The sequence below is a fragment of the Scylla paramamosain genome, unplaced genomic scaffold (assembly GCF_035594125.1).
Source record: "Scylla paramamosain isolate STU-SP2022 unplaced genomic scaffold, ASM3559412v1 Contig1, whole genome shotgun sequence".
Taxonomy (NCBI): domain Eukaryota; kingdom Metazoa; phylum Arthropoda; class Malacostraca; order Decapoda; family Portunidae; genus Scylla; species Scylla paramamosain.
In genome coordinates, this window is record NW_026973666.1 from 2060001 (window position 1) to 2087306 (window position 27306).

At 39.9% G+C, this 27306-nt stretch overlaps 3 protein-coding genes across 3 annotated transcripts in view; 1 reads left to right on the plus strand and 2 right to left on the minus strand.

Annotated features, from left to right (window-relative positions):
• The window catches only part of LOC135095843 (electron transfer flavoprotein-ubiquinone oxidoreductase, mitochondrial-like), an 11385-nt gene extending 11033 nt beyond the window's left edge, over positions 1–352 (minus strand). Inside the window, exon 1 of the mRNA XM_063996978.1 lies at positions 270–352. Coding sequence (XP_063853048.1) covers positions 270–306 — 37 coding nt within the window. The 5' untranslated portion in view covers positions 307–352. The remainder of the gene's footprint in view (positions 1–269) is intronic.
• Positions 353–793: 441 nt separating this feature from the next.
• LOC135095846 (lipid droplet-associated hydrolase-like) lies at positions 794–3887 on the minus strand. The gene is made up of 4 exons (XM_063996982.1): positions 3768–3887; positions 2917–3061; positions 2427–2555; positions 794–2084 (listed from the first exon to the last, which is right to left on the minus strand). Exons 2-4 carry the CDS (start codon positions 3050–3052, stop codon positions 1426–1428), a joined length of 924 nt encoding a protein of 307 aa, XP_063853052.1. The 5' UTR covers positions 3053–3061; positions 3768–3887; the 3' UTR covers positions 794–1425.
• Positions 3888–4776: 889 nt separating this feature from the next.
• LOC135095748 (fatty-acid amide hydrolase 1-like) lies at positions 4777–11136 on the plus strand. The gene is made up of 9 exons (XM_063996828.1): positions 4777–4889; positions 5427–5633; positions 6239–6295; positions 6723–7029; positions 7140–7310; positions 7391–7861; positions 7973–8134; positions 8218–8357; positions 8594–11136. The coding sequence occupies exons 1-9, from the start codon at positions 4869–4871 to the stop codon at positions 8711–8713; spliced, it is 1656 nt and encodes a 551-aa protein (XP_063852898.1). The 5' UTR covers positions 4777–4868; the 3' UTR covers positions 8714–11136.
• The last annotated feature ends 16170 nt before the right edge of the window (positions 11137–27306 follow it).

Below are 27306 nucleotides of genomic sequence, written 5' to 3' on the forward strand. Positions count from 1 at the left end.
AATTACATATATATCGCAGCTCCCTCACCCGGTCACCCTGCTAGTCTGCCACGTGTCAATTACCACAAGTAATAATAAATAACAGAAGAATAAATAAAAATAATATTTCGTTTCATAACCTACTTTTCAGATATTCAGTAAAACAAACAAAATACGCTACTTGATACCAAACAAATGATGCGTATTGAAAGATTAATCACTCTCACTTTTATTCACAATATTATAATCCCTCTAATAAGTTTAAATAGAGATATAAGAGAATACTTTACCAGCACGTAGAGACGCAGCCCACCTCCAGACCGCCATCTTGGATCACTGAAGGGACCGTCTGAAGTTAAGGACTAAAATTGGTGACTATTCTATTTTTGTTATAAGCTTTATTTCTTTACTTTTTTTTGACAGAATAGATGATGAAAAAATAATTAAAGTAAAAGTAGATGAGGTTTGAGGTGCACAGTGAGACATATATGCTTTTTTAAGTAAATTATTTTCTTGTTTTGTTAATTTCTTTTTTGACAGAAGAGGTGATGGGAAATTAAAGGGAGTAAAGGCAGATGGAGTGTGAGATGTAAAATGAGGTATTGCTTTTATTTTTATTTTATCTATTTATTTGCTTTAATATCTATACATGCTTGTCTTGCCGATATTTTGTTTGCTATCTACTTTTGTTTCCGCTATCTACTACTGCTAAGAATGATAGTAATGCAAGTACTGTACCTATTTCTACAACAACAGGAACAATGACATCAACTACCACTACTACAAGGAAGGTTGATGAAATGAAAAACACCCACAGCAGACATCATATATATTGTTACCAAACACTAGAGACGATACAAACAACACACCTTTCCTAACCACAATATTTACATCATGTCCCACCTCGCCCTGACCTTCACTCACCCGTAACCTCATAGCGGAAACCAAGACACGGAAAATCTTGAAATGTTGGAATGTGGCTTATAAACAGAGAGAGAGAGAGAGAGAGAGAGGAGGGGTTGTTGATAAGACGAAATAATGCTAATTGATTCCACCGTGTCTGGCAGTGGTATGAGTGCAGCCCCTCCCCCGCATACATGTGAAGCATACTCCATACACAGACGGAAAAGGCCCATTTACAGTGACCAGCTGGCAGGGGAGGGAATTTAAGATCTCTAAGATGAGGTATACAATGTCACACATGAGATAAAGATTTTCATCCTGTGGGCAAAACAAAATGTGCTGTGTTCCATCCTCACACACACGCACACACACACGTAAAACTTCAATAATCTTAGGAACGAGGCTTGTAAACACTCCCAAACTTACATTTAATTTCGTAGGGCAGTTTTGTATCCACCTCTCACAAACCTCAACATTCACATCTCACACACTCACGCAAAACCTAAGATCTACTGGAAATCAAATTTATAATCAGCACCACACTCAAGATCCCATCCAGTGCGCAAGTTTCTCCGCAACGGGCTCAGCGTGGCGCAGCACAAATGCATGCTGCGTCCCGTCCTCACACAGCACAGCCTCCACCTCCGGCACCCGCTCCCTGACCCCCTCCCAGTACTGCACCGGGCACCACGCATCGCTCGCTCCATAATACAACACCAGCTTATCTCTGTACCTCCTCACCACATCCACATCTAGATCCACCACCTTGTCTAGTTCATCCTTCGCCATCCACAGCATGTTCTGCACCACCCGGGCATTCAGCAGCTCCTTCGTGGCATCTATACAGCACTCATACGCTGAACTCCCGAAGTATAGTCTTAATAATGTATCTACAACCTTTCCCGGCAAGATATAAACGATACAAGTCAACATAACCACAAACCAACGAAGATAATTCAAAACAGGCCACATTTTAACCCCATTAGGACTGTCTCTCATACGCTCAATAGTTGGAAACAGTAAGTAGCTTTCAGATATCGATAAACTAGGGTGGTTTTCAAAGTGCTCGAGGAGGCGTAATATAATTTTGCATCCGATAGAGTGACCCACGAGTGTTAGCTTGGTGCCAGCGGGTATGTGAGTCTCCAGAAATGTAATCTTGTGTTGTATTTGGTCCTCCAGGCTGTACACGTGCTGGTAGCCTGTTCAGAGAGGGTGTTAAGGTAGGGGTGGTGATGGGTGGAGAGAGGGAGGGGGTGGAAGGACATAACAGAAAATGGGAAAGGGAAAGATGTTGCAAATTCTCTCTCTCTCTCTCTCTCTCTCTCTCTCTCTCTCTCTCTCTCTCTCTCATACAAAACTGACCAGAATGAAGAGGAATGAAAAAAAAATGAAAATAATAAAACAGAAAAGGGACACACACACACACACACCTAGACAGAGAAGAACAAAATCATTAAGGAAAAACAAACAAAAAGGAAAATTCTCTCTCTCTCTCTCTCTCTCTCTCTCTCTCTCTCTCTCTCTCTCTCTCTCTCTCTCACCTGGCCAGAGGGAGGGCAGGTTGACGCAGTGGGCGGCGTGAGACACAGTCCACACCGAGTGACTGCCGCCCAGCAAATTGTACAGGTGTTCCATGGTTCGCCTGTAGTAAGACGCTACTCCGGGGTTACCTGACGGAGGGAAAGGTGGGTTCTAGGTTAGTGTGGATTAGTCTCTCTCTCTCTCTCTCTCTCTCTCTCTCTCTCTCTCTCTCTCTCTCTCTCTCTCTCGGAAAAAAAAAGGTCTACTGAGGCGCCAGTCCCCATTTAAAGGTCATAAGGGTTATTTAAATTTGGAGGATAAATATGTTGAAGCCTCCCTCCTGAAAGAGTTCAAGTCACAGGAAGGAGGAAGTACAGAAGCAGGCAGGGAGTTCACGAGTTTGCCAGAGAAAGTGATGAACGACTGAGAATACTGATGTATGACAGACGTACACACAGTAACAAATCTCATATCATCACCTAACACACACACACACACACACACACACACCTGGAATGAAGAGCACCAGGTGTTGGGGAGCCTCCTGCAGCCCCTGGCCCACACACAGCACCTCCGTGGGCCAGCCGCGCATCACCAGGCTGTGCTTGGTCACCGCCCCGCACGCCACAGCTGCCTTCCGCGCCATGCTCTGAATCTTTGGAAGGTGAAGAGATGTTAGCAGATAAACACACACTTTGTTATCTATTTACTTATTCCCTCGCCCAACTTGGTAACACTGCAACAGAAACACATAACTGGCAACTCGTACTGACAGCCCTCGAGCCTAGCCAGCCCGGGACCCCACTTCTTCACGAGTGCCAAACGGGAGACAAGACTGAGTTGAATTAAGTTTGGGAGTGTTGCGTTTCGTATAGCTCTCCCTCACGTGCCCCTTCTCTTTCTTCTTCTTTTCTCTTATTACCCAAAATTGATGCGGGTGTTGTGTCCGTTACCTTAATTTAAATTGAGACAGGTTGAGTTGAGGTGCGTGGGCTGCCTTTCAAATGTACCACTCCCTCACATGTCCCTCCTCTTTGCCTTTCTTTTCTCTTATAATTATCTTCGTCTCCTTAATTTATTTACTTTAAGACAAGTTGAGTTTGAAGCTGCCTTACAAACATTCTCTCCCACCTCTCTTGCTCTTCTCTTCGCTTTCCTCTCTATTTTCCCTCCCCTGTTTCTCTCTTGACTTGAAATCTATGTCCTGTTCTCTCCCTTTCCTCAGTATGGTTATTCTCACACCGGCTTAATTAAATTGTTTAGGAATGTTGCCTTTTAAACTCCCTCACGTCTTTCCTCCCACTCCCTTGCTGTTCTCTTCTGCTTCCCTTTTTATTTTCCCTTCCTTTTTATCCTCTTACCTAAAATATAATGTGCTGTTCTCTTCGTTTCGCCAGTTTATCACTCCGGCTCGCCCCGCTGTTACAAGAGCTGGTCGGCCAACAGCTGATTACCGGGGCTGCCAACATGACCGTGACAATAACAAAAAAACAATTAATAAAAAAAAAAGGGATGTGTCATTAGTAAGTACTCACAAATATTCAGGATAAATTAGACGTTGAATTTAATATGTGTAAGGTAAACGTTATCACTCTAGTTTTGTGAAAGGTAGTAGACTCTCTCTCTCTCTCTCTCTCTCTCTCTCTCTCTCTCTCTCTCTCTCTCTCTCTCTCTCTCTCTCTCTCTCTCTCTCTCAGTTTCTATTCCTGTAATAATGTTAGTTTCCAGAAGCAATTATGATGTTAGGCTTCATGTCATCGTACGGATCATTAAATCGTCTTAGAATAAATAATAATAATAATAAAAAAGAATGACGCGTTAGGCTGGCAATTCTGGTTTTGGGTCTTTCGTGTTCATCTTTTTTCTACATTTTTCATTGATTTAATGCATTATTATTAAATTTTCAATATGAATTCTTGACTAAAATTAAGCTATAATTAATAAAACGACTTAATATTGCCTCAAATAACATCGATAACAGTAACTGAATAAAGAAAACAAAAATTAATTAGTTGTACCAAACATTCTACGCTTTCTTCAATGGTATTAGTATCGAAGAAAATGGATGGATGCTGTATTATGTATTGGTTGTCATGGCAACATCTTGTGTATGTGTGTATGTGTGTAGGCGTGCGTGTGTAGTGAGAGAGCCAACAGGTAACGATGTATGTGTATGTGTGTGTGTGTGTGTGTGTGTGTGTGTGTGTGTGTGTGTGTGTGTGTGTGTTCTGGGGAGTATTAGAAGTACACACCATAATCTTAAGTACACACACACACACACACACACACACACAACGTACTGCTACTGCTACTACTACTACTTCTTCTACGTATTACTGCTACTACTACTACTACTACTACTACTACTATCACCAGATCCTGTGATGCGAAAAAGTTAATTCTACTACTACTACTACTACTACTACTACTACTACTACTACTACTACTACTATTACTACATCATGAAGTGTTGGAGGAAACAGGTATGTATAGAATATTGAATAAATTGAATAAATAAATAATAATAATAATAATAATAATAATAATAATAATAATCTGCACCGCATCTCCACTATTTTCCAAAGGCTCTAGTTGAAATGACACGGGTTTTTAAGGGTGTTTTTACGTTTCTAGTGATAGATTAACAACATTTCTACATTATTAACGGGACAAACAATAAGAAACAGTTTTTTAAGGGTGTTTTTACAGTTTCAGTGACAGAATAGCAACATTTCTTCATTACTAACAGGAGAAACACCCTTGAGAACCCTGCTAGTCATCTCTGTGGCCTTGGAAAACAGACGTGGAGAGAGACCAAAGCATTTTTATGGATATTTTTCCGGTTCTAGTGACAGATTAACAACATTCCCACATTACTAACAGGAGAAACACCTTTGAGAACCCGGCTGGTCGTCTTTGTGGCCTTGGAAAACAGTCGTAGTGGGAGGACAGAGTTTCAGAATACAAGCCTCTCTCTTTCTCTGTCTAATTCCCTCTCTCTCTCTCCCTGACCCTCACAGCGCCGTAGATTGGCAGCAGCGGCAGAGACACGCCAGGCTTCAGTCCGGTCAGCGCTAGACAGACTGGAGGGCAGGCTGAGTGAAGGAGGAGAGCTATTAACAGAAGAGAGGCTGTATATCTTGTCCCTGTCTCCTTCCGCCCTTCTGCAGTGCCTGAGGGAGGGACAGCTGGCACCCACACAGGTCCTCAGGGCGTATCAAGCTAAGGTGAGTGTGTTTAGGGTGTTTAGGAGGGAGGGGTGGGATAGGAAGGTAGGGAGGGAGGTAGGGTGTGTGTGTGTGTGTGTGTATCTTTTGTTAATGTTTTTGTTCGTTTTTTTGTTTTTTTGTTTTTTGTTGTTGTTTTTCGCTGGTTTTCGTTTTTTTTCATTGCTTTCACTGTTTTTTGATGTTTTCTGTATTTTTCACAGTTTCTTTTCGGTTTTCTTCACTGTTTTCAATGTTAATCACTTGTGTTTATTTTATTTTTTTTTAAAGTTTTCAACGTTTTCTGTTTTTTCACGTTTTTTTTTACTTTTAATGTTTTATTTTTCACTATATTTCTGTCTTTTCTTTATTATTCACTGTTTTTTTTCGTTTTTTTTACGTTTTTTTCCATTATTATTTCCGTTTTCTATGTTTTCACTGTTTTTTTCACTATGATTTCCGTTTTCTATGTTTTCTGTTTTTTTTCTTTACTTTTTCACTATGATTTCCGTTTTCTATGTTTTCAGTTTTTTTTCCACTATGATTTCCGTTTTTTTGTTTTCACTGTTTTTTTTCCACTATGATTTCCGTTTTCTATGTTTTCACTGTTTTTCACTCTCCTGCAGGCCATTGTGGTGACCTACAGAGTGAACTGCATCACTGAGTTCATTCCACAGGCTGAGGTAAGTGTGTGTGTGTGTGTGTGTGTGTGTGTGTGTGTGTGTGTGTGTGTGTGTGTGTGTTGCATAATGTATCCCATGCATACACTTGTCTAATCTCACAAAGCTCCCTATTGACTCGGCACTAACAGCCTGACTACGATTTATCCGCTACTACTACTACTACTACTACTACCACTACTTCTACTACTACTACTACTACTACTACTACTACTACTACTCCTAGTACTACTACTACTGCCACTACTACTACTACTACTACTACTACTACTACTACTACTACTACTACTTCTGCTACTACTGCTATTACTACTACTACTACTACTACTACTGCTACTACTATTACTACTACTACCACATTGCCACACCTGCCTGGAGCCTCCTCACACCACACCTGCCCACCCCTGGCCTCACCTCGTGCCCCCATCAGGCGTGGGCCACGGAGTTGGAGGGGCGCGGTGCGGAGGGGCGCGGGCTGCCGCTGTACGGGCTGCCTGTGAGCGTGAAGGACACGGTGGACGTGGAGGGGCTGGACTCCACGTTGGGCCTCGCCAAGAATCTGAACGCGCCCGCCCGCACGCACGCCGCCATCATCCACGCCCTCAAGGCCCAAGGCGCCGTGCCCTTCTGCAAGACCAACGTGCCCCAGGCTGTGACCAGCATCGGCTGCAGCAACCCTGTGTGGGGCGCCACGCTCAACCCCGTGGACACGCAGCGCGGCCCCGGGGGCTCCTCAGGTGTGTGTGTGTGTGTGTGTGTGTGTGTGTGTGTGTGTGTGTGTGTGTGTGTGTTTGTGCCTGTATTTGTGCCTGTATTTGTGCCTGTCTGACACGCCTGGCCTCCCCAGGGGGTGAGGGTGCCCTGGTGGGCGCGGGCGGCTCCCTGGTGGGCGTGGGCGTGGATGTGGTGGGCGGCGTGCGCGTGCCGGCACACTTCTGCGGCGTGGTGGCGCTGCGGCCCACGGCAGGGCGTCTCAGCCTGTGCGGCGTGACGGGGCGCGGCGCCCCCCAGGCGGGAGGTGAGTGCACACCCTCATTCTTCTTTCTTTCTCTCTCCCTCCTCATGTTCTTCCCCCCCTCATGCCTCCCCTGCCCGCAGTGCACCCCAGCGTGGGCGTGCTGGGGCGCGACGTGAGCGTGGTGGTGGCCGCGGTGCGCGCCGTGCTGGAGGCCGAGGCGGGCGACGACCCGCTGCCGCCGCCCGTGCCGTGGCGCCCGTACCTGGTGGAGGGCGGGAGGCCGCTGCGGGTGGGCTGGTGTGAGGACGACGAGGCGTTCCCGCCCACGCCAGGCTGCAGGCGCGCCGTGGCCGTGGCGCGCGAGGCGCTGGGGGCGGCGGGGCACACGCTGGTGGCCTTCACGCCCCCGGGGTCGCGGCGGGCGTGGGGCCTGGTGCTGGCCTGCCTTGCGGCGGACCAGGGCGTGGCTCTGCGCGCCAACCTGCGCGGTGAGGAGCGGGACGCGCTCATCGGCCGCGCCCCGGAGCTGCTGGCCCTGCCGCGTCCCCTGCGCGCCCTGCTCAGGCTGCTGTTGCAGGACAGGGCGCCCATGGCCGCCCACGCCATGACGGGTGAGTGGGCGTGGGTGTGGTGGTGCCGGGACGCCCTCGCGGCACGGCAGTGTAGCAGTGCAGCAGTACAGCAGCATAGTGTTGCAGCACAATGACGCCTGTCTCCATCAGGCCGGGCCGCCTCCTCGCGGGGCCTGTGGGCGGTGCTGGAGGAGCGGCGCCGCCTGGTGGCAGAAGTGGCTGCAGCGTGGCGCGCGGCGGGCCTGGACGCCCTTGTGTGTCCCGCCTTCCCAATGCCCGCCCCGCCCCTCACTCACGCCCCGCGCCTGGCAGGTAAGTACACCCACACTGACGCCCTGCCTAACACACACACACACACACACACACACACACTGACGCGCCACGCCCTCACACAGGGACGCAGGCCACCACGGGCGTGTACAGCCTGGTGAACTTCCCGGTTGGCGTGGTGCCGGTGACGCACGAGACCCAGGACGACCAGGAGAAGCTGGCAGACTACCCCGCCCACCACGCCGCCCTCAGGAACGTCAAGGAGGTGCGTGGCGTGCCGCGGCGTGGCGTGGCGTGAGCGTGGCCGTGACTCTCTAGTGTTTCTTGTGCTAATACTGATAATATTACAGTACTCCTCCTCCTCCTCCTCCTACTACTACTACTACTACTACTACTACTACTATTTCTATTATCCCTCTTCCTCCTTCTCCTACTACTACTACTACTACTACTACTATTCTCCTTCTCCTGTTCCTATTACTAATCCCTGCCCTCCCCTAGGCCACGCTGGGAGCAGAGGGCCTGCCAATAGGCGTGCAGGTGATAGGCCTACCCTGGCAGGAGGAAACAGTGTGCAGGGTGATGCTGGACCTGGAAACACAACTCAAGCGGCAGGGATAGGGTGAGGAGTGACGGAAGGGCGGGAAGGGTGACGCAAGGATGAGAAGGATGAAAAGTGTGAGGAAAGGGTGACTAAGAGTGAAGAAGGATGAGAAAGGTGACTGAAGGGTGATTCTCAGGGTGACTCCTAAGGGCCAGGGATGGATGGTAAGGGTGACTAAGGGTGAGGAAAGGGTAACTGAGGGTGACTAATAGTAATGAGCTTAACTTAGGGTGAGAGAAAAGTAATCTTGGGTGAAAGAAGGGTGACTAAAGGTGACAGGGGTGAGAGAAGGGTGACTAAGGGTAAGACAAGGGTGAATGGTGACTTAGGGTGAGAAGGGTGACTAAGGGTAATATCAGGTAAACGAAGGGTGACTAAGGGTGAGAGAATAATGAAGGAACGTTGACTAAGAGTAAGACAAGGGTGAAGGGCGACAGGGTGAAATAAGGGTGAGAAGGGTAACTTTTTAGGGTGACGTTTCCAAGGGTGATGTTTCAAAGGAAGTTGCTTAAATGATTTTCTTAAGGCTATTTTGTTTAGGGTGACCTCTTAAGGTGACATGTTTAAGGGTGATAATATTAGGGTGAATTTTAAGGGTGATATAACTGAGGGTGACTTTTTAAGGGTGATCTTGAAGGAGATGTAATGAATGTTGTATAATTAGTGTGTTATAAGTGTGACCTATGCGTAAAGTAAGGTTTATAGTAGAGAAATAAGTGTAATTTAAGTGTTTAAGGGTGAAGAAGAGTGTTGTAAGTGTTAAGTAAATGTGATCTAAGTGTTGCATAGGTAGAAGAAGTGCAAAGGAAGTGTTTAAGTGTGGATTTAAGTGTAGCGGAAGTGTAGATGAAATGTTGTAAGTGTATTTGTGTGTTGTAGTTAAACGATGAATTATAAGTGTTGTTTGAATGTTGTAGCAAGTAATTAAGTGTTGTAAGTGCAAAGTAACTGTGATCAAGTGTTATAAGTGTAGTTTAAATGTTGTAAGTGTAGATTAAGTGTTGTAAGTGCAAAATAAGTGTTGTAAGTGTAATATGAATGTTGTAGTAAGTAATTTAAGTGTTTTAAGTGTAATCCAAGTGTCGTAAGTGTTATATAAATGTGTAATTTTAGTGTTACAAGTACAATTCAAATGTTATAAGTGTAATCTAAGTGTTTTAAATGTCTTAAGTGTAATCTTAGTTTCAAGAGTAACTTAAGTGACAAAGGTGTAATCTAAGTGTTATAAGTGTAATCTAAGTGTTATAGTGAATCATTTAAGTGTCATAATTACCGTTCAAATGTTATAAGTGTAATGTAAGTGTTACAGTGAATCATTTAAGTGTCATATTTATCGTTCACATGTTATAAGTGTAATGTAAGTGTTCTGGGTCGAGAAAAAAAGAAATAGTCAGTAGAAGAAAGCCAAGGAAAAACATTGTAGGTGAACAAGTAGAAGCAATTAAGAAACACAGTTGAGTAGAAAACAGTGAAGTAGATAAATGAAATGAAGCAATATGTATGTATCAATAGAAACACAAACCAAACACTCACCACCAAACACTCAGCACCAAACACTCAGCACCGGACTCAGCACCACAGACTCAGCACCAAACACTCAGCACCGGACTCAGCACCAAACACTCAGCACCACAGACTCAGCACCACAGAAACAGAATACCAGTAGATAGAGGATTAAATAAATGAAAATAAAGCAATACATGTAAGCAAACTGAAACACGTACAAAAAAATAAATAAATAAAAAGGAAAAGTAGAATAGATAAATAAATAAACAAATGAAAATTAAATACATATATAAACAAGTAAAAAAAACTGAATAGAATAGATAATTAGATAGATAAATACAAGTTAAACAATGTAGTACTGCCACCTTACTGAATCTTACACCTCTTTATATTGTTAGGTGAGCAAAGGCACCAGCACTTCACAAAACACCGCTGTCTGTATTTATTGGGCAAGTTCCAGCCACTCTTTCATTCCCTAGCTTACCAACAAACCCACGTCAGCTGTAATCAGGTTAAAAAATCACGTTTGCATTGGTAAGGTAGCTTTGGGGAAGTGTGGCGCCAATTTGTGTTTTCGTAAGCTGTCCAACCAAAACACTCGCTCCCCTTGTTGGTAAATGCCCGAACAAATAGAAGTGTTTTTGGTTCGGTAGTGTACGAAGACTGGAAATGCTGGTGTTATTATCATTGTTTTTGTTGGTTTTGCTGCTCATTTGTTTATCTTTCTGACTTTATTATTGATTGTCTGTTTATTTGTTTATTTTTAGTACTGTAAGGCAGCCAGATCCGTGCCTTCCGAAAATAATTATGTAGGTAGTAGTGATGGTTCATGATCAACATCGTAATCATACTAATAATAATAATAATAATAATAATAATAATAATAATAATAATAATAATAATAGTAATAATAATAAAAAGCACTTTAAATGTTCTTTTAAGATATTTTCATTATAATTCCCTTCTTATTTTCTTCGAATTCGAATGAGACAAGACAAACAGACAGACGGACCAAAGACAAATCAAGTATAATAATAATAATAATAATAATAATAATAATAATAATAATAATAATAATAATAACAACAACAACAACAACAACAACAGAACAGAGACACACGTTCCAAAGTGTGTTGCGATTCTGAAGTATTCCCCGCGGTGACCCCGACGAGGCGCGACCTGATGTCCTAACACCATGACCTGAAGCTGACCTGACCCAGCCACGCAGGCAAGGCGTCCAGAGCGGAGGTCAGTCCAGGCCTTGTCTCTGGGGCGGCCAGACGTCGCCGGTGGTCGCTACTCAGCACACCAGCACAGTGAAGGCCGTGACCGTCACACACGCAAGATCCTCGTCACGACAGCGCCTGGAGTAGCATTTTTGGTTATGATTATTGGTCAGTCAAGACAGCGTCCTGACACCACCACGACGGACCTATGACCGTCACAGCATCATGACAACGTCACGATTTGCGGAGTTTAAAAATTTATCAGTAAATTTTGCAGTCACGACAAAGTGACGATGGGCAAGACAGAGTCACGACGGTGTCATGACGGTGTCACGATAGCATACCTCCTCTTGGGCGACAGCGGGATATATAAAAAAGGGATAGGATGGTCACCAGAGGCCACAGTTGTGCAAGTACCTGTGTGAGTCACATTCTGCAGCATCCCTACACCTATGCAATGATCTCAGTGGTGTGCTGCTGATGGACAACATACAGAGGTTGGTGGCGCTGTGTGGGCTGAGGCTGCAGACCACCCATGTCCAGACACTGCTGATGAAACACACACTTCACCTGAAAAAAAAAAAAAAAAAAAAAAAAAAAAAAAAAAAAAAAACGCAATGAGGAAGGAGATGTTTGGGGCGCGGCCCTGCACAGCCTGGGGAACACGGCGAGGTCAGTGGGAGCACCTGCTGCAGCAACTCGTCACCGAGGACAAGACTGACATGACGCTGTCGTGACGAATTTGTAGGTCTTGACGCAAGCGCTGACTACACAGCGTTATCGTGACACATTTTTAGGTCCACAGTGACACAGTGCTCTGAGCTGTTGAACAACCGTCAGAATTATTAGTTCTGTCGTGACACACACACAATAAAGTTTATCCTGACGCAATCACGACAGTCACAAGTCTGTTGTGACGCTGTTGTAACAGTTTTTCTTCATGATTGCGTCACAACGGACCTACGACTGTCATGACTGCGTCGTGACAGACCTATTACCGTCACGACAACGTCACAACAGCATCACGAGAGCGCTACGATGGGTTCAACAGTCGTCGAACTCCACGATTTTTTTTTTTTTTTTTTTGAAGCATGCACAAAAAGAAATCGGGACGACCCCATAATGACCCATGACCGCCAAGACTCGTCACGACTGACCACAAGACTGCGTCACGACAGTTATGACCGCCATCCTTGACGCTGTCGTGACGAAAATCTTGAATGTGACGGGGTCTTTACTTGATATACTGAGGGCATCCACATCACGCCTCCTTCCCACCCTGGACTGCACACGTGGCCAGTGCTATTACAGTGACCTGGCACAAGTGCCTTCATTGACTCACAGCATATTGGAACACCTTTCAGAACACTTTATTGTTAAGACACAGCATTATACATCGAGTTTACTCCTCCAGCTGATACAAGGCTGAAGTGGACTGGTTTAATAGATTCACAAACTTTTAACACCTATGCAGAAAAAAAAAGAAAAAAAAAAAAGAAAAACCGAATAAGTTCCAGAATTAACCAAGTATTCTGAAATTAAACTAAACAATTAACTGTCATTTTTAAGTACATAGGCAGTACATGTTTGCATTTCTAATTTAAGAGAATCAATAAATATCCTTAAAATAATAGTAGTGAAAAGTATGTGTTATTTTTAAGTACAATTCATATGTTTGCACTTTTCTTCACATCTACGACAATAATTAATAAACTACTTGTAGGATAAATAAAATGAAAGATGTAAAATCGAAGTATAGCAAGTGGTGGTACATTTTCACAAAGGCTTACTTGCTAAATGACTACCAAGATCAAGATCAAGACTTAGAGTAAAATATTATAGTATAATTGCTGGTACACTTTTACAAAATCTTAGCTGCTCAATGACTGCCAAAACAGAGGCCACCACTGAGATGATGAAATAAAAAAAACAAATTTAGACTAATATAAAGAATCAAAAGGGGAACCAGACTACGATACTGAATAATAAGCAGACCCAAACTGAGACCAAGAAGATGATCAAGACCAATATCAAGACTGACACCACCATAGAATAAATAAACCCAGACCAAGAACAAGATCAAGACCACCACCACAAAAACCCATCAGGACCCAGACCGAGACCAAGACAACCTGAGAATCTTAAAATACACACTACATCATACTACAATAATGGTAATGGTAATATATATATAGGGGGTTTAATCCTCGTATGACGCTAATAATAATGTACCAGTAGTGTCTATAGGGGATTAAGTCTTGAAATACTATACAAAGCACCTACACATAAGTTACGACAGGGGATTCAACACCGTTTGCTTGCTATTATCGTACTTGTGGTGTTGCGTTGATGATGGCGCCACCTATTGACGGCGAAACACACTACTCATGTACACAAGATTCACGGGCTTAGTTAATTCTTTCTACTCCCTAAAAAAAATCAAATGAAATATAATAGATTAATAAACGTCAAAGATCCAGATGCTTATAGTTTAATTCTTAGTTAAATTACCTCGCAAAATTAATGAGAATAAGTAAAAGGTAAATACAATAAACACGCACTTAGTTTAATTCTTACGTTGCCTGAGGATAAAATGAATAAATAAGAAAAATAAATGTATAAGATTCCTGCGCTTATTGTTAATTTTACTTCCATTGCCTCAGAATAAATAAATAAAGAGAATAACAAAGTGTACGATGATGTAATGTAATGCATGTGATAACGGATAAGTATAATTCTCACATGCACATCAACATTACACTTTCATGAAGCATTAACCTGTTTGTCTTTGTATTGTCTGAACATTCATGTGTGAGCTGACAAATGGAAGAATTTTTTTTTTTTCGCCTTTTTCTTTTTTTTTTTAATAATTGGAAGGGTTTAAGTATGAGAGAGAGAGAGAGAGAGAGAGAGAGAGAGAGAGAGAGAGAGAGAGAGAGAGAGAGAGAGAGAGAGAGAGAGAGAGAGAGAGAGAATCTAATATTTCATTGTTATATTTTTCATTTATTTTTTTTTAGGTGAATTTTAACTTTTTTTTCTTTTTTTGTAACATTAGTTGTGCAATATTTTTTTTTGGCACGATGAAAATCAAAATTGCTCTCTCTCTCTCTCTCTCTCTCTCTCTCTCTCTCTCTCTCTCTCTCTCGTACACAACTTAAAATTACCATACATCAAGAAATATTCTCTATTTTTCTTTTCAACAACTTCTGCACCAATGAATTACTTTAACATCTAACCCTTCCTGCGCTCTCTCTCTCTCTCTCTCTCTCTTTCGTACGCAGCGTCAAATTATCGTACACCAAGAAATTATCTATATTTTGTATATTTTCTTCCATAAAAACAACTTCTACACCAATTAACGCGTATTACACACACACACACACACACACACACACACACACACACACACACACACACACACACACACACACACACGCCACCATCTCGCCAAGTCTGTATAATAACATGACATACTTTCACTACATATACTTTGAGCTTTCCTATTACAAGTCTCTGCCAATACACCTTTCTACTGAGACCAAGAAGCATGAAAATGTCCCTGGAAAATTTATGTATAATATTTGCGGCGATAAAGTGTATGCAGGTAGTGGTGCAGTTGTGATATATATGTAAAGGTGCCTGGGGGTATTAATGTTGAATATTACGGAGACATTTAGTGAAGGGTGGTGTGTGTAAAGTTTGCCGTAGTGAGCATGAATGTAAAGTGAATAAGAATTAGAGGAAAGAAAGGAAAAAGTGAAAGAAAGTAAAATGGAAAATATTAAATGTAAAGAGAATGAAAAATAAATGGAAATAATAATAATGATAATAAATAAACAAACGTGGATGCTCTAAAGTAAACATATGAATATTATTAATAGAAATGATTGAAAGTATAGTGAAGGGAGAAAAAAGTAATAAAAAAAGATGAAAAACGAGTAATCAAAAAATGTATGATAATTAATGAGAAATCATAAAAAAAAGGTAAAGAAAAAAAATCATCCCATCACTAACTACAAAAATATACATTACTTCAATGCAAGTTAAACAATACTGCAAATAAATAAAAACAACAATAACAACAACAATAATAATAATAATAATAATAATAATAATAATAATAATAATAATAATAATAATAATAATAATAATAATACGACAACTATAACAAAAATCAAATAAAAAAAGAGTAAAATTTGAATCCCATCATTTATTACGACAAACTAAACATTTCCTTCAATGAAAAAAAAAAATACAAAAAAAAACACACACAAAAAAAACAATTCATTACAATTGCGCTGGTGTGATGGTTCCTTTCCGTCCTCGTCTTACTCTTCCGATAATAATAATAATAACAGTAATAATGGTAGTAATAACAATAATAACAAACAAATAAAATAACCAAACTACATCTCACCACTCGCCATGGCAAACTGCACATACATTATCCCTTCGAAGCAAATAAATAATAATGATAATAATAACGAGTAATGAGCGTACGGCCACCACACACTCCTTCCCGCTGGTGAGTGTGGCAACCCTGCGGAACCACACCCAGGTAGTGGCCAGCGCTGCGCCACCTCCGTAAACAAGCTGCCGGTAATGTTTCGATGACTAATGCATTGATAAGGAGATAAATAAAGGATTCGATATGTGAGGAAAAAAAAATGAAGGGGTGAATGAAGAGTTGCCAGAGAATAATGATGTAAAAAGATCTCTCCATGAAAAGTTGACTATTGAAATTTTAAATAGTGAAAAAAATAATAATGATATAAAAACAACTTAAAATTTCAGAAAAGTCGAAAAACTTGAGTAAAAATAAAGTAAATCATAAAAAAATCACATCAGAAAAGAAAATCAATTAAAAAAATCAATCACAAAAATAAGACAAATAAAAATACCTAGAAAAAAAACTCGAGAAAATAAAATAATAAATAAATAAATAAAAAAATAAAAATGTTTGGCAGTTTGTTTACGAAAGTGCCAAGTTAGCACACACACACACACACACACACACACACACACACACACACACACACACACACACACACACACTGCCTGTCCTTTACAATTGCGCTGGTGTGATGGTTCCTTTCTGTTCTCGTCTTATTCTTCCGATAGTAATAGTAATAATAATAGTAGTAATGGTAATAATAATAATAATAATAATAATAATAATAATAATAATAATAATAATAATAATAATAATAATAATTCTCCTCCCCCCAAAAAATGTAATAATAATCAAAACAAAACAATAAAAATATCAAATTAAAATCAAAACAAACAAACAAACAAAAGAAAACAAAAGCAAACAAACAAACAAACAACCTCATTCCAGACCACCTAATCATCACCAGCCAATCACAAACAAGCACAGGAACCGTACAACCAATCACCAGCTAGCACTCTTCAGCCTCGACCAATCAGCAAGCAGGAATGGGCCACACGCTACCAAATGGACCAATAGAAAGCCAGCACGGCTCCTCCAATCACCAGTGACCTTCCTCGTGTCCTAATGAGGCTTGACCAATCACCATTCACCTTTTCAGATCATCTTTCCGCCAAGTTGAGTGAAATGGGGTTATGTTTGACCTAGTTACTAATCACTGTATTTATAATCATTGGCTAATCGCTAATTGCCTCGTTAATCACTGCTTTCTAATCCTTAACGACCTCTAAACAGCTTCCATGCACCAATCAGTGTCTTTACTCATTAACTGTCCAATTACCTGCCTCTAATCATTACTTGTTTCGTTAACCATGTCCTAATCGTCTTTCTAATCACCAATCACTGCTTTCAAATCATTAACTGGTTTCTTAACGACTTCAATCACCAGTCTTCAAGTCGTAAACTATCTAATTACCTGCCTAACCGTTGACTGCCTCGTTAAATATCTGTAATCGTTTCTAATCACCAAATTTTTTTCCAATCCTTAATTGGTTTCTTAACAACTTCCAATCAGTAAATCAGTGCCTTGAAACCATTAACTCCTTAATTGGTTTCTTAACAACTTCCAATCAGTAAATCAGTGCCTTGAAACCATTAACTATCTAATTATCTGTCTCTAATCAGTAACTTCATCATCATCTCTTAACCACCCTTCCAATCATCAACAATTTTCTTAACTTCCAATCACCAAACAGTTCTTTCCAATCCGTCAAACCAAGCCTCGAATCACTTTCAATCATTATTTCACCAAACAGGCTAATCTTTTCTAATCCGAAACGCAAAACATGAACAGACACGTTACAATTTTTTTTTTTCAAAAATCCAATCCAAACTACTACATTTCCCAATCCAAACGAAGCCTCTAATCTTTTTACAATTATTATTTTACCAAGCAGGCTAATCTTTTTTAATCCGAAGGACAAAACAATCAGACACATTCCAATACTCGTATTTTTTCACCAATCAGGTCAAACTACATTTCCAATCCAAACGAAGCTTCTAATCATTCTTCAATTATTATTTCACCATGCAAGCAAATCTTTTCTAATCCAATGGGAAAGACGTCCAAAAAATATCCTAATCATTATTTTTTCACCAATCCTAGTCCAACTACAAATTTTCCCAATCCAAACAATGCCTTGAGTCACTTTCTAATCATTATCTTACCAAGCACACAGGTCTTCTCTAATCCACAGGCTAAACAAGTTCAAACACATTCCAATATTTTTTTTTCACTAATCCAAATCAAGCTACAACATTTTTCAGTCCAAACAATGGCTCGAGTCACTTCCTAATCATTATTTCACCAAGCAAACCAATCCTTTCTAATCCAAAGGGCTAAACAAGTTCAAACACGTTCCAATATTTTTTTTTCACCAATCCAAGTCAAACTAGAAAATTTCCTAATCCAACCAAAGCCTCTGATCACTTTCCAATCATTATTTCACCAAGTAAACAGATGTGCCCTAATCCAAAGGCAAGACATGTGCAAAATCGCTAATTTTTCACCAGTCCTAGTCAATCTAACACATTTTCCAATCACAACAAAGACTTTAATAACGTTCTAGTCCTTATTTCACCAAGCACATGAGTATTTTCTAATCCAAAAGGACCAAACATGTTCAGACGCATTCCAATATTTTTTTTTCACTATTCTAAGTCAAAGTACAAGATTTTTCATCCAAACAAAGCCTTCTAATCATTATTTCACCAAGCACACGAGTATTTTCTAATCCAAAAGGCATGGCGTGCAAAAAAAACGTCCCAATCGTGATTTTTCAGCAATCTAATTCAGACCACAAATGTTCCCAACCCAAACAATGCCTCAAGTCACTTTCTAACCATTGTTTCACCAAGCACACGAGCATTTTCTAATCCAAAGTGCAAAACATGGGCAAACACGTCTCACTCATTTTCCACCAGTCACCAAGTCAGTCAGAACTTGAAAACACAACATTCTTTTTGTCACCAAGTCAAGAAAACACCTCCCAATCACCAATGCTCTTCTGAAAAACCAACATTTTCTCACCAAATCACAAAATACAAGAAAAGCAGTCCTTCTTTACTTGCCAACTTACAAAGACACACACAAGTCTCACCAGTTCAAAAACCCAACAAACCTCTATTTACTTCACCAAAACAGCACCCAAAACCAGCCAGCCAATCAACAAGCCGGCCAGTTAATCAACAAGCCAGCTAGCCAATCAATCAACCAGCCAGACAGCCAGACAGCCAGCCAATCACCCAGTTTCACTTCGAAAAGCTAGCGTGGCGGTGCTGACAAGACAAGCATTATGAGTCTAACTGGTGACAAAGATGATTTAACACGACCCAACACGACCCAAGGTGACCCAGTACACTCCATCCTTCAGGTGACGACCGTGGAGGGAGGTGGGGTGGGCGAGGGCGGCAGGGTGGTGGTGGTAACAGTGGCGGCGTCAATGCTTACTGCGTCTCTGTTCACACCACCACAGGCATGTACTCTGGAGGGGGTTCCTGCGGCCTCACACATCCCACACGGTCCCATAAATTCTTTACCGAGGACATGCAGGCGTCTCGCTTGTCTGCAATGGAAGGAGAGGGTATTGAGGAGCTGTGACGGAGGACGGTAGGAAGGTAGGAAGGAATGGGAAGGTAAGAAAAGAAAGGAAGGAAGGAATGAGAAGGAAAGGGTTGGGAGGTTAAGTTAGGTTTGGTTAGTGTATGTATGCATTTGGATGTTAGGTTAGGTTAAGTTAATGCATAGATTATTGTTTTAGGTTAGGTTAGGTTCGGTCAGGTTAGGTTAGTGCATAGATTATTGTTTTAGGAGAGGGTGGTGAGGCTGCATTGTATGTAAGTGAGCGACATTGAAAGCTTGGGGAGATTAAGTTAGGTTAGTGTATGGACAGGGCCCTGTTCACACTAGGCGGCCTCACCTGCGCGGTTCAAACAGCGGCGGTGCAATTACAATGCAATTCAGTGGAGGCGTTCCACACGACTGACTGACCCGTGGGATGATCACAACACTGTACCCCAAGTTTAAAGACCATCGAGACAAATTCTTCAGTCACTTCAGGATGTCAATGAAATCATTCAGCAATCTGCTGGAACAAATTTGATTGGCTAGGATCACGGGCCAAGCCAGCCAATGGAAGTGTAGTGTGGCCTTCAAATCACTAAATGTGTACGCTGTCATCCAAATGCATGTAAATCGACCTGCGAATTTTCCGCGTGGTTGGATGGCAGACCTTGATCTACGTGGGAATGGCAGCGGGAGGAAAAACTGCGGTTGTGTGTGAACGACTCCATCGACTTGCACTGTAATTGCACCAGCGTGGTTTGAGCCGCGTGGATGAAACCACCAGGTGTGAAAGGACTAAGGAGCCTTTCACATTATGCGGTTTCTCGCCGCATTTAAATGCAGTCCAGGTCCGGACACAGCAGTTGACTGACAGTTTGTTTGTCGCTCTTCACACTGAGCGGGTGCGGGTGACTGACCCGTCCGGACCAAGATGCAGCTGTGATTGTGCAACAGCAATCACAAGCATTTCCGATCCGGCAGCCGCACCAACACGCGGCGAGAAACCGCATAATGTGAAAGGACCCTAGTGGTATTTGGCAGGAACAGGCAGACGTGTTTTCCTAGAGGGAGTGCCTGGTGTAGGCCTGATGGCTCTCATCACCAACCCTTGTATTCTTCTGTTCTAGCATCACTGTATCTTTAATAGGGCTGGTAAATAATGCTTGATAAGTGAACTAAAGTACTGAAAACACTGTTAAACCAGGGTGTACCAAAATAGTGTGTCTTTAAATGTTTCATAATGTGTGTCAAGTGTGTGGCAGTGAGTGAGGTAGGTGAGAACACGGGGACAAGGTAACACTGCTACACTGATGCGTTCTGTCTACTGCACTGTGTGGCAAGTGTGTGGCGGTGAATGAAGGAGGAGAGAGAGAGAGAGAGAGAGAGAGAGAGAGAGAGAGAGAGAGAGAGAGAGAGAGAGAGAGAGAGAGAGAGAGAGAGAGAGAGAGAGAGAGAGAGAGAGAGAGAGGAGAGAGAGAGAGAGAGGAGATGAGAGGAGAGGATGAGAGAGAGAGAGAGAGAGAGAGAATAAAACACATACACACACAATTACTACTAAATAAATACATGCAAGAAACACACCACTAAAAACACACTTATTTACTTACACACTTAAAAAAAAACACACTTCGTTACTTAACACTCACTTATCTCTACACTACTACCTGAATAAATTAAGTGGCAGGTGTTAGTATGCATTTAAGTAACGCTACACACTTACAATGAACTGGAAAACTTATTAACGTTATCATCACTGAGGACTGAAGGAGATGCAAAACTCATTCATGTGATTTTCAAGCTGTAGTGTCTGATATGTCTCCTCTTCCTCACCCCCCCCTCCCTTCTCCTCCTCCTCCTCCTCCTCCTCTTCTTTTTTTTTTAGGAGGAAAATAACTCAAAGGAAAAATTAATGAAAAGAAAGCCAGTTCATTTTTTTTTTTTTTTTTTGAGTAAGAAAAAATGAAGGAGAGAAAGAACGAGGAAAAAAAAAAGAAAAAGAAAATAGATAAATCGTTAGGTAGATTGATGGATAAATGTCTAGATACATAAATATATAGAGAACGAGATAGAGAAAAGCGAAAGATACACAGATGAAAAAAAATAAAATAAAAGGAGAAAGAAAAAAGCAAAAAGAGAAACACATAAAAACAATATTAAAAGCGAAAGAAAGAAAAAGAAATATTGGGAAGTGGCAACATTTAACACAGACCAATCAGAAGGCAGGAAGAGAAAAGGGGGCGGGGCGAGGGGTGGGGTTTTCAGACACACTTAGCTTGCGGGTACTAAAGTAAATAAATTGAAGGTATCATTGTTATTATTATTATTATTATTATTATTATTATTATTATTATTATTATTATTATTACTTAAGAATACTTACCAATTTTTTAATCTATTTACTAATAAGTCTGGAAATTTAAAAAGTTATACATGAAAATAGAATAAAAAAATAAATAGTACTTTTTTTCTTTTAACCTATATAATCAAAGAAAATGGATGTGTTCTTGTTTTTCTGTTATGATTTTTTAACATCTCGTTTTCTTTCCCGTTTTCTTTCTCTGCTTTCATGGGTGACATTTGTTTTTCTTGTTTCTTTTCTTTTTTTTCCCTCTAAATTTTCTTTTCTCTATATTCTATTTCAGGGCCACATTCTCTCTCTCTCTCTCTCTCTCTCTCTCTCTCTCTCTCTCTCTCTCTCTCTCTCTCTCTCTCTCTCAAGCAAGCAGATGTGGTGGGCAGATGTGGTTGCATAAGCAGGCGTGGAACAGTGCAGGTGTAGACACACACACACACACACACACACACACACACACACACACACACACACACACACACACACACACACACACACCAAAAAGTGCCCATCGCCACAACAGTAAACAAATAAACAAATAAATAAATAAATAAATAAATAAAATGACCATCAGTGCATATAACTCTTTTTTTTTTTTTTGGAAAGGTTAAAGAATATGAGAATTTTTGGTTAAGTTTTTATTACTAGCGATTGAATAGACAAAAAAACTCGAGGGGGGAGGGGGAGGAGGGGCAGGGGAGAAGGGAAGAGGAAGGGAGAGAAGGAAGGGAAGGGAAGGGATGGCAAGAAGGAATAAAATAAAGGAGGGAAGGAAGAATAAAAGAACAAAAGGAAAGCAGAACAGTAAAAAAGATGGAAGGAAGGAAAGGAAGGTACGGAAAAAAGAAGAAAATGACTCAAAGAAAACGTAAGATGGAGAGGAAAGAAAAAGATAAAATAAAGAAAGGAAAAAGGGAAAAACAGGAAAAAAGACATGTAAGAAGAAGAAGAAGAAGAAGAAGAAGAAGAAGAAGAAGAAGAAGAAGAAGAAGAAGAAGAAGAAGAAGAAGAAGAAAAAGAAAAAGAAAAAGAAGAAGAAGAAGAAGAAGAGTAAATAGTAACTGGAAGGAAGGAAGAGGAGGGAAGGGAGGGAGTGAGGGAGGAAGGGAGAGGAGGAGGGAAGGAAAGGGAGACTAAAGGTAAATATTTTTGGGAAGGGAGGGAAAAAGGAAGGAAAAAAGGGAGGGAGGAAATATTTTTACAAGCTTGCACAACATTAAAGACAATATTCTCTCTCTCTCTCTCTCTCTCTCTCTCTCTCTCTCTCTCTCTCTCTCTCTCTCTCTCTCTCTCTCTCTCTCTCTTAGCTGAGGAAAACCTGAGATAGAGAAAAGGAAGAATGGTGAAAGAAAACGGATGATTAAAGAAAATGACATGAAACTGATAAAAAAAATAATGATAAAGAAATAAAAGGATGAATAAAACTTATAAAAATAAAAAAAAATCAAATTTGTGAAGTGAAAAATAAAAATTAATAAATGACTAAACAAAAAGCTGAAAAAAATGTAAAAAGTAAATGAATAAGTGAATAAAGAAAAAGAAAACAGAAGGAGTAATTTTACGATAATAAATACGAATGAATAATTATGAATAAAATGAAATAAAAAAATAGAAAGATGATGAATATAAAACGAATATGTAAATAAATCAATAAATAATAAGATGAACAAAACAAATAAATAAAAAGTGAATCAATAGATATAGATTAAATGAAAATACAAGGATAATGAATATATAAAAAAATGAATAAATAAATAAATAAATAAATAAATAAATAAATAAATAAATAAATAAATAAAATTAGTTAATACATTAGTGTAATCCAAGAAGGCATTAAGTGACAGAACACACACACACGCACGCACACACACACACACACACACACACACACACACACACACACACACACACAATACATAAACATACACACATACATACAACTGTGCAAAAAACGGACACACATTCCAACAGGTGTTTTAATCAATTAGTATGTACACAGGTGTGAAAGTATTGTACACACACACACACACACACACACACACACACACACACACACACACACACACACACACACACACACACACACACACGTTAAACCATCACTCAATATTTTTTTTTCTCATTTTTTTGCTTTCGGATTTTGGAAATGAGATAAATATTAATAACTGTCAGGAAGGAAGCAGGACAGGATAAGGTAACGAGTGTGTGCAGGGAGATGTTGATACAGTGACGATTGTGATGAAATAAACAAGGAAAAAAAAAAAAAAACGAAATCCTGATAATGAAGGTCGTAATGATGATAAGTTAAGGAAATAATGAAATATATTTATGGAAAACCTAGATAATAATGATAATAATGATGAACACGATACGAAGCGATGCTAATGATAAATTGAAATAAGTTGTGTACAATAATAACAACAACAACAACAATAATAATAATAATAATAATAATAATAATAATAATAATAATAATAATAATAATGATAATAATAATAATAAACTTAACCTTTACACTAACTACAACCACACTAAGCCACACTAACCATACAAAACCAAACATTCCCTCCCCATGTCACTCTTTCCCTCGCAATATAAACGAAAAGGAGTTGAAAAGTGCAAGGAAAATCATGCTAGATCATTTAAAAGTACTGGTATGAGAGAGAGAGAGAGAGAGAGAGAGAGAGAGAGAGAGAGAGAGAGAGAGAGAGAGAGAGAGAGAGAGAGAGAGAGAGAGTAATAATGTGGTTTTCTTACAATAAATAATAATGTTTTTTTTTTAGTTTGATAATTATAACGATGTTTATTTTCTTAGATGACAGAATTGGATATATTTTTTTCGTACAATTAACCAAAATAAATAAATGAACAAAACGTGCGATTATGATAAAAAAAATTGTTACGCTAAATACAATAATGATAATAATAATAATAATAATAATAATAATAATAATAATAATAATAATAATAATAATAATAATAATAATAACAACAACAATAGCCTAATCTTTCCTTTTTTAATCAATTTCCCTTTCCTCCCACCACCACCACCACCACCACCCAGATAACAATCAGACGATCTATTTTCAGTACCAGATACAAAGAAATACGAACAAATATCTAATCAGTAAAATAAATACGTGGAAAAAGGGCTACTAATGCTCTTATTTAGAGTTGAGGAAATATGGAAACTTCCACTGGAAGACGCAAACATTATCATGAAATATATGTTAAGATAATAAACAGTGCGGGAATAAATGTAGAAATAAATAAATACATAAATGAGTCTGTCTTAGGTCACGTTGAAATAAAGAAAACTGAAAAAAAATTATGAAACTACATAAAGATAATAAACATACAAGAATATATGAATAAATAAACTCATAAATAGGTAATTACAAGTAAGGGAACTAAAAGAAAAAGGAAAAAAAAAACATGAGGAACATTTAGTCGCCCCGTTGGAAACACAGAAATGAGCGCGAAATGTAAACAAAAGCGTCGTAAGGCGTGTTTACACCATAGCTGCGATGCTATGACGGCTATGCGATGCCACGGGCCGACGCTGGCGATTCTTGTGACGTGAGTGTTCACACAACGAGCGATGCTATGCCATGCTAGGCACCTTCTCTTTCAAGGGGAGCAGAGCAGTGACGAATGACGGCATGTCCTTGTTGCCCGGAGTGATCCATGAGCTGCTGAGGACAAGCATGTGTCTGCCAAGCTTTGTTAGGAAAAATCGGTGAGCAGGAGACAGGCTACGTGAGCGACAACCACACGCACAGCAAGCATAGCATCGCATCCGGTGTGAACAACCTTGTTTAAAAGAAACTGCAGCGACTGGGAGCCACGTGGCTTTGCATCGCGCGCATCGCACAGCTAGCGTGGCATGGCAGCCGGTGGGAACCCGCCTTTAGTCACCCCGTTCAACACAAGAAACACAACTTAACCGGGTAAACAAACTACTTCATTTTTCTCATGTTCCTTATCCTCCTCCTTCTCTCTTATTGTTCCTAATTCGTCTCCTTCTCCTCCTCCTCCTACTCTTCCTCTCTTCCTTTTAAATTTAATTTTTTTCATTGTTCATCACCTCTTTTCTCTCGTGTTTCTTCTCTTCCTCATGATTTCCTTATCAGCAATTTTTTTTAAATAAATAAAATTTATATAACAAATAAATCACAATGAAAACAAAAATAATTAAAATAATTCAAGTCAGCCGTTCAAGACAGAAAAAAGAAACAAAACAAAATAATGAAAATAACAGCCACTTAGTCACCCGTTGAGAAGAGAAAACAAAACAAAGCCACGTAAACAAAAACTCCCATTTAGTCACCCCGTTGAAAAGAGGGAAAGACGCTAAGACGAACAATAACAATAGGGAAAGCCTTCTTGTTACTTCTTAAAATACAATACGTATATATACAGACACATTAGTATTTTTATCCTCCCTCTAGGAATGTGAGAGAAAAAAAAAAAAAAAAAAAAAAACACACACGCATTTTACACCAAAAGGAGGGTTAAGAGATGAACTAAGAAGCCTATCAAAGCGTCACACACAAACACAAACACGTACATCCACACGCGCACACACACAAACACGCCAGCCTAATCTATTCCTACAGCATTTCTAAATATAAATCATACAGCCATACAGTCACTCAGGGGACAGGAGGAAGGAGAAAGTAAATAATAATGGATAATACTTAGCAGATACAGTATTTAGCAATTGGCAGTCACTTGTTCCACGCACAGTACAGGGTGGGACAAGAATTTGAGCTTTTGCAGGTATATTTATGAACCACTCCATCATGATGCACAGGTGATGATAAAGTGTTACATATAAAGAACATATGAAAATTATTATTAGTAGTATTAGTATTGTTACCTAAAGTTATTATTATTATTATTATTATTATTATTAGTTATTTTTTTGTTTTTTTTAATATTTTTTCGTGGGTTGGGTTTTTTTTTCATCTTAATGTTACGTTTGCCTAAGTTAAGTTTAATTAGTTTAATATTACGTTTTGCTTATCTTAAAATTAACTTCTTTTTTTTTGTATTTTATTTTGTTAGTGATTTATTTATTTTTCCTAATATATTCCATAGCGTTGTATGATTATTATTGTTATTATTTTTTTGTGATTTTTCTCATTCATTCATTCATTCATTCACTCATTTATTTATTCTTTTGTATTCAAACGTGCATTCCTGTTTTTTATTACAAAGAGAGAGAGAGAGAGAGAGAGAGAGAGAGAGAGAGAGAGAGAGAGAGAGAGAGAGAGAGAGAGAGAGAGAGAGAGAGAGAGAGAGAGAGAGAGAGAGAGAGAGTATAAAGAATTAGATTACACATTCATTATTATTATTATTGTTATCTCTTAATATAAAAATAGAAAAGAAACCGAAAAAAATAATAATGAAACACACACACACACACACACACACACACACACACACACACACACACACACACACACACACACACACACACACACACTTTCTCTAACACTATAACA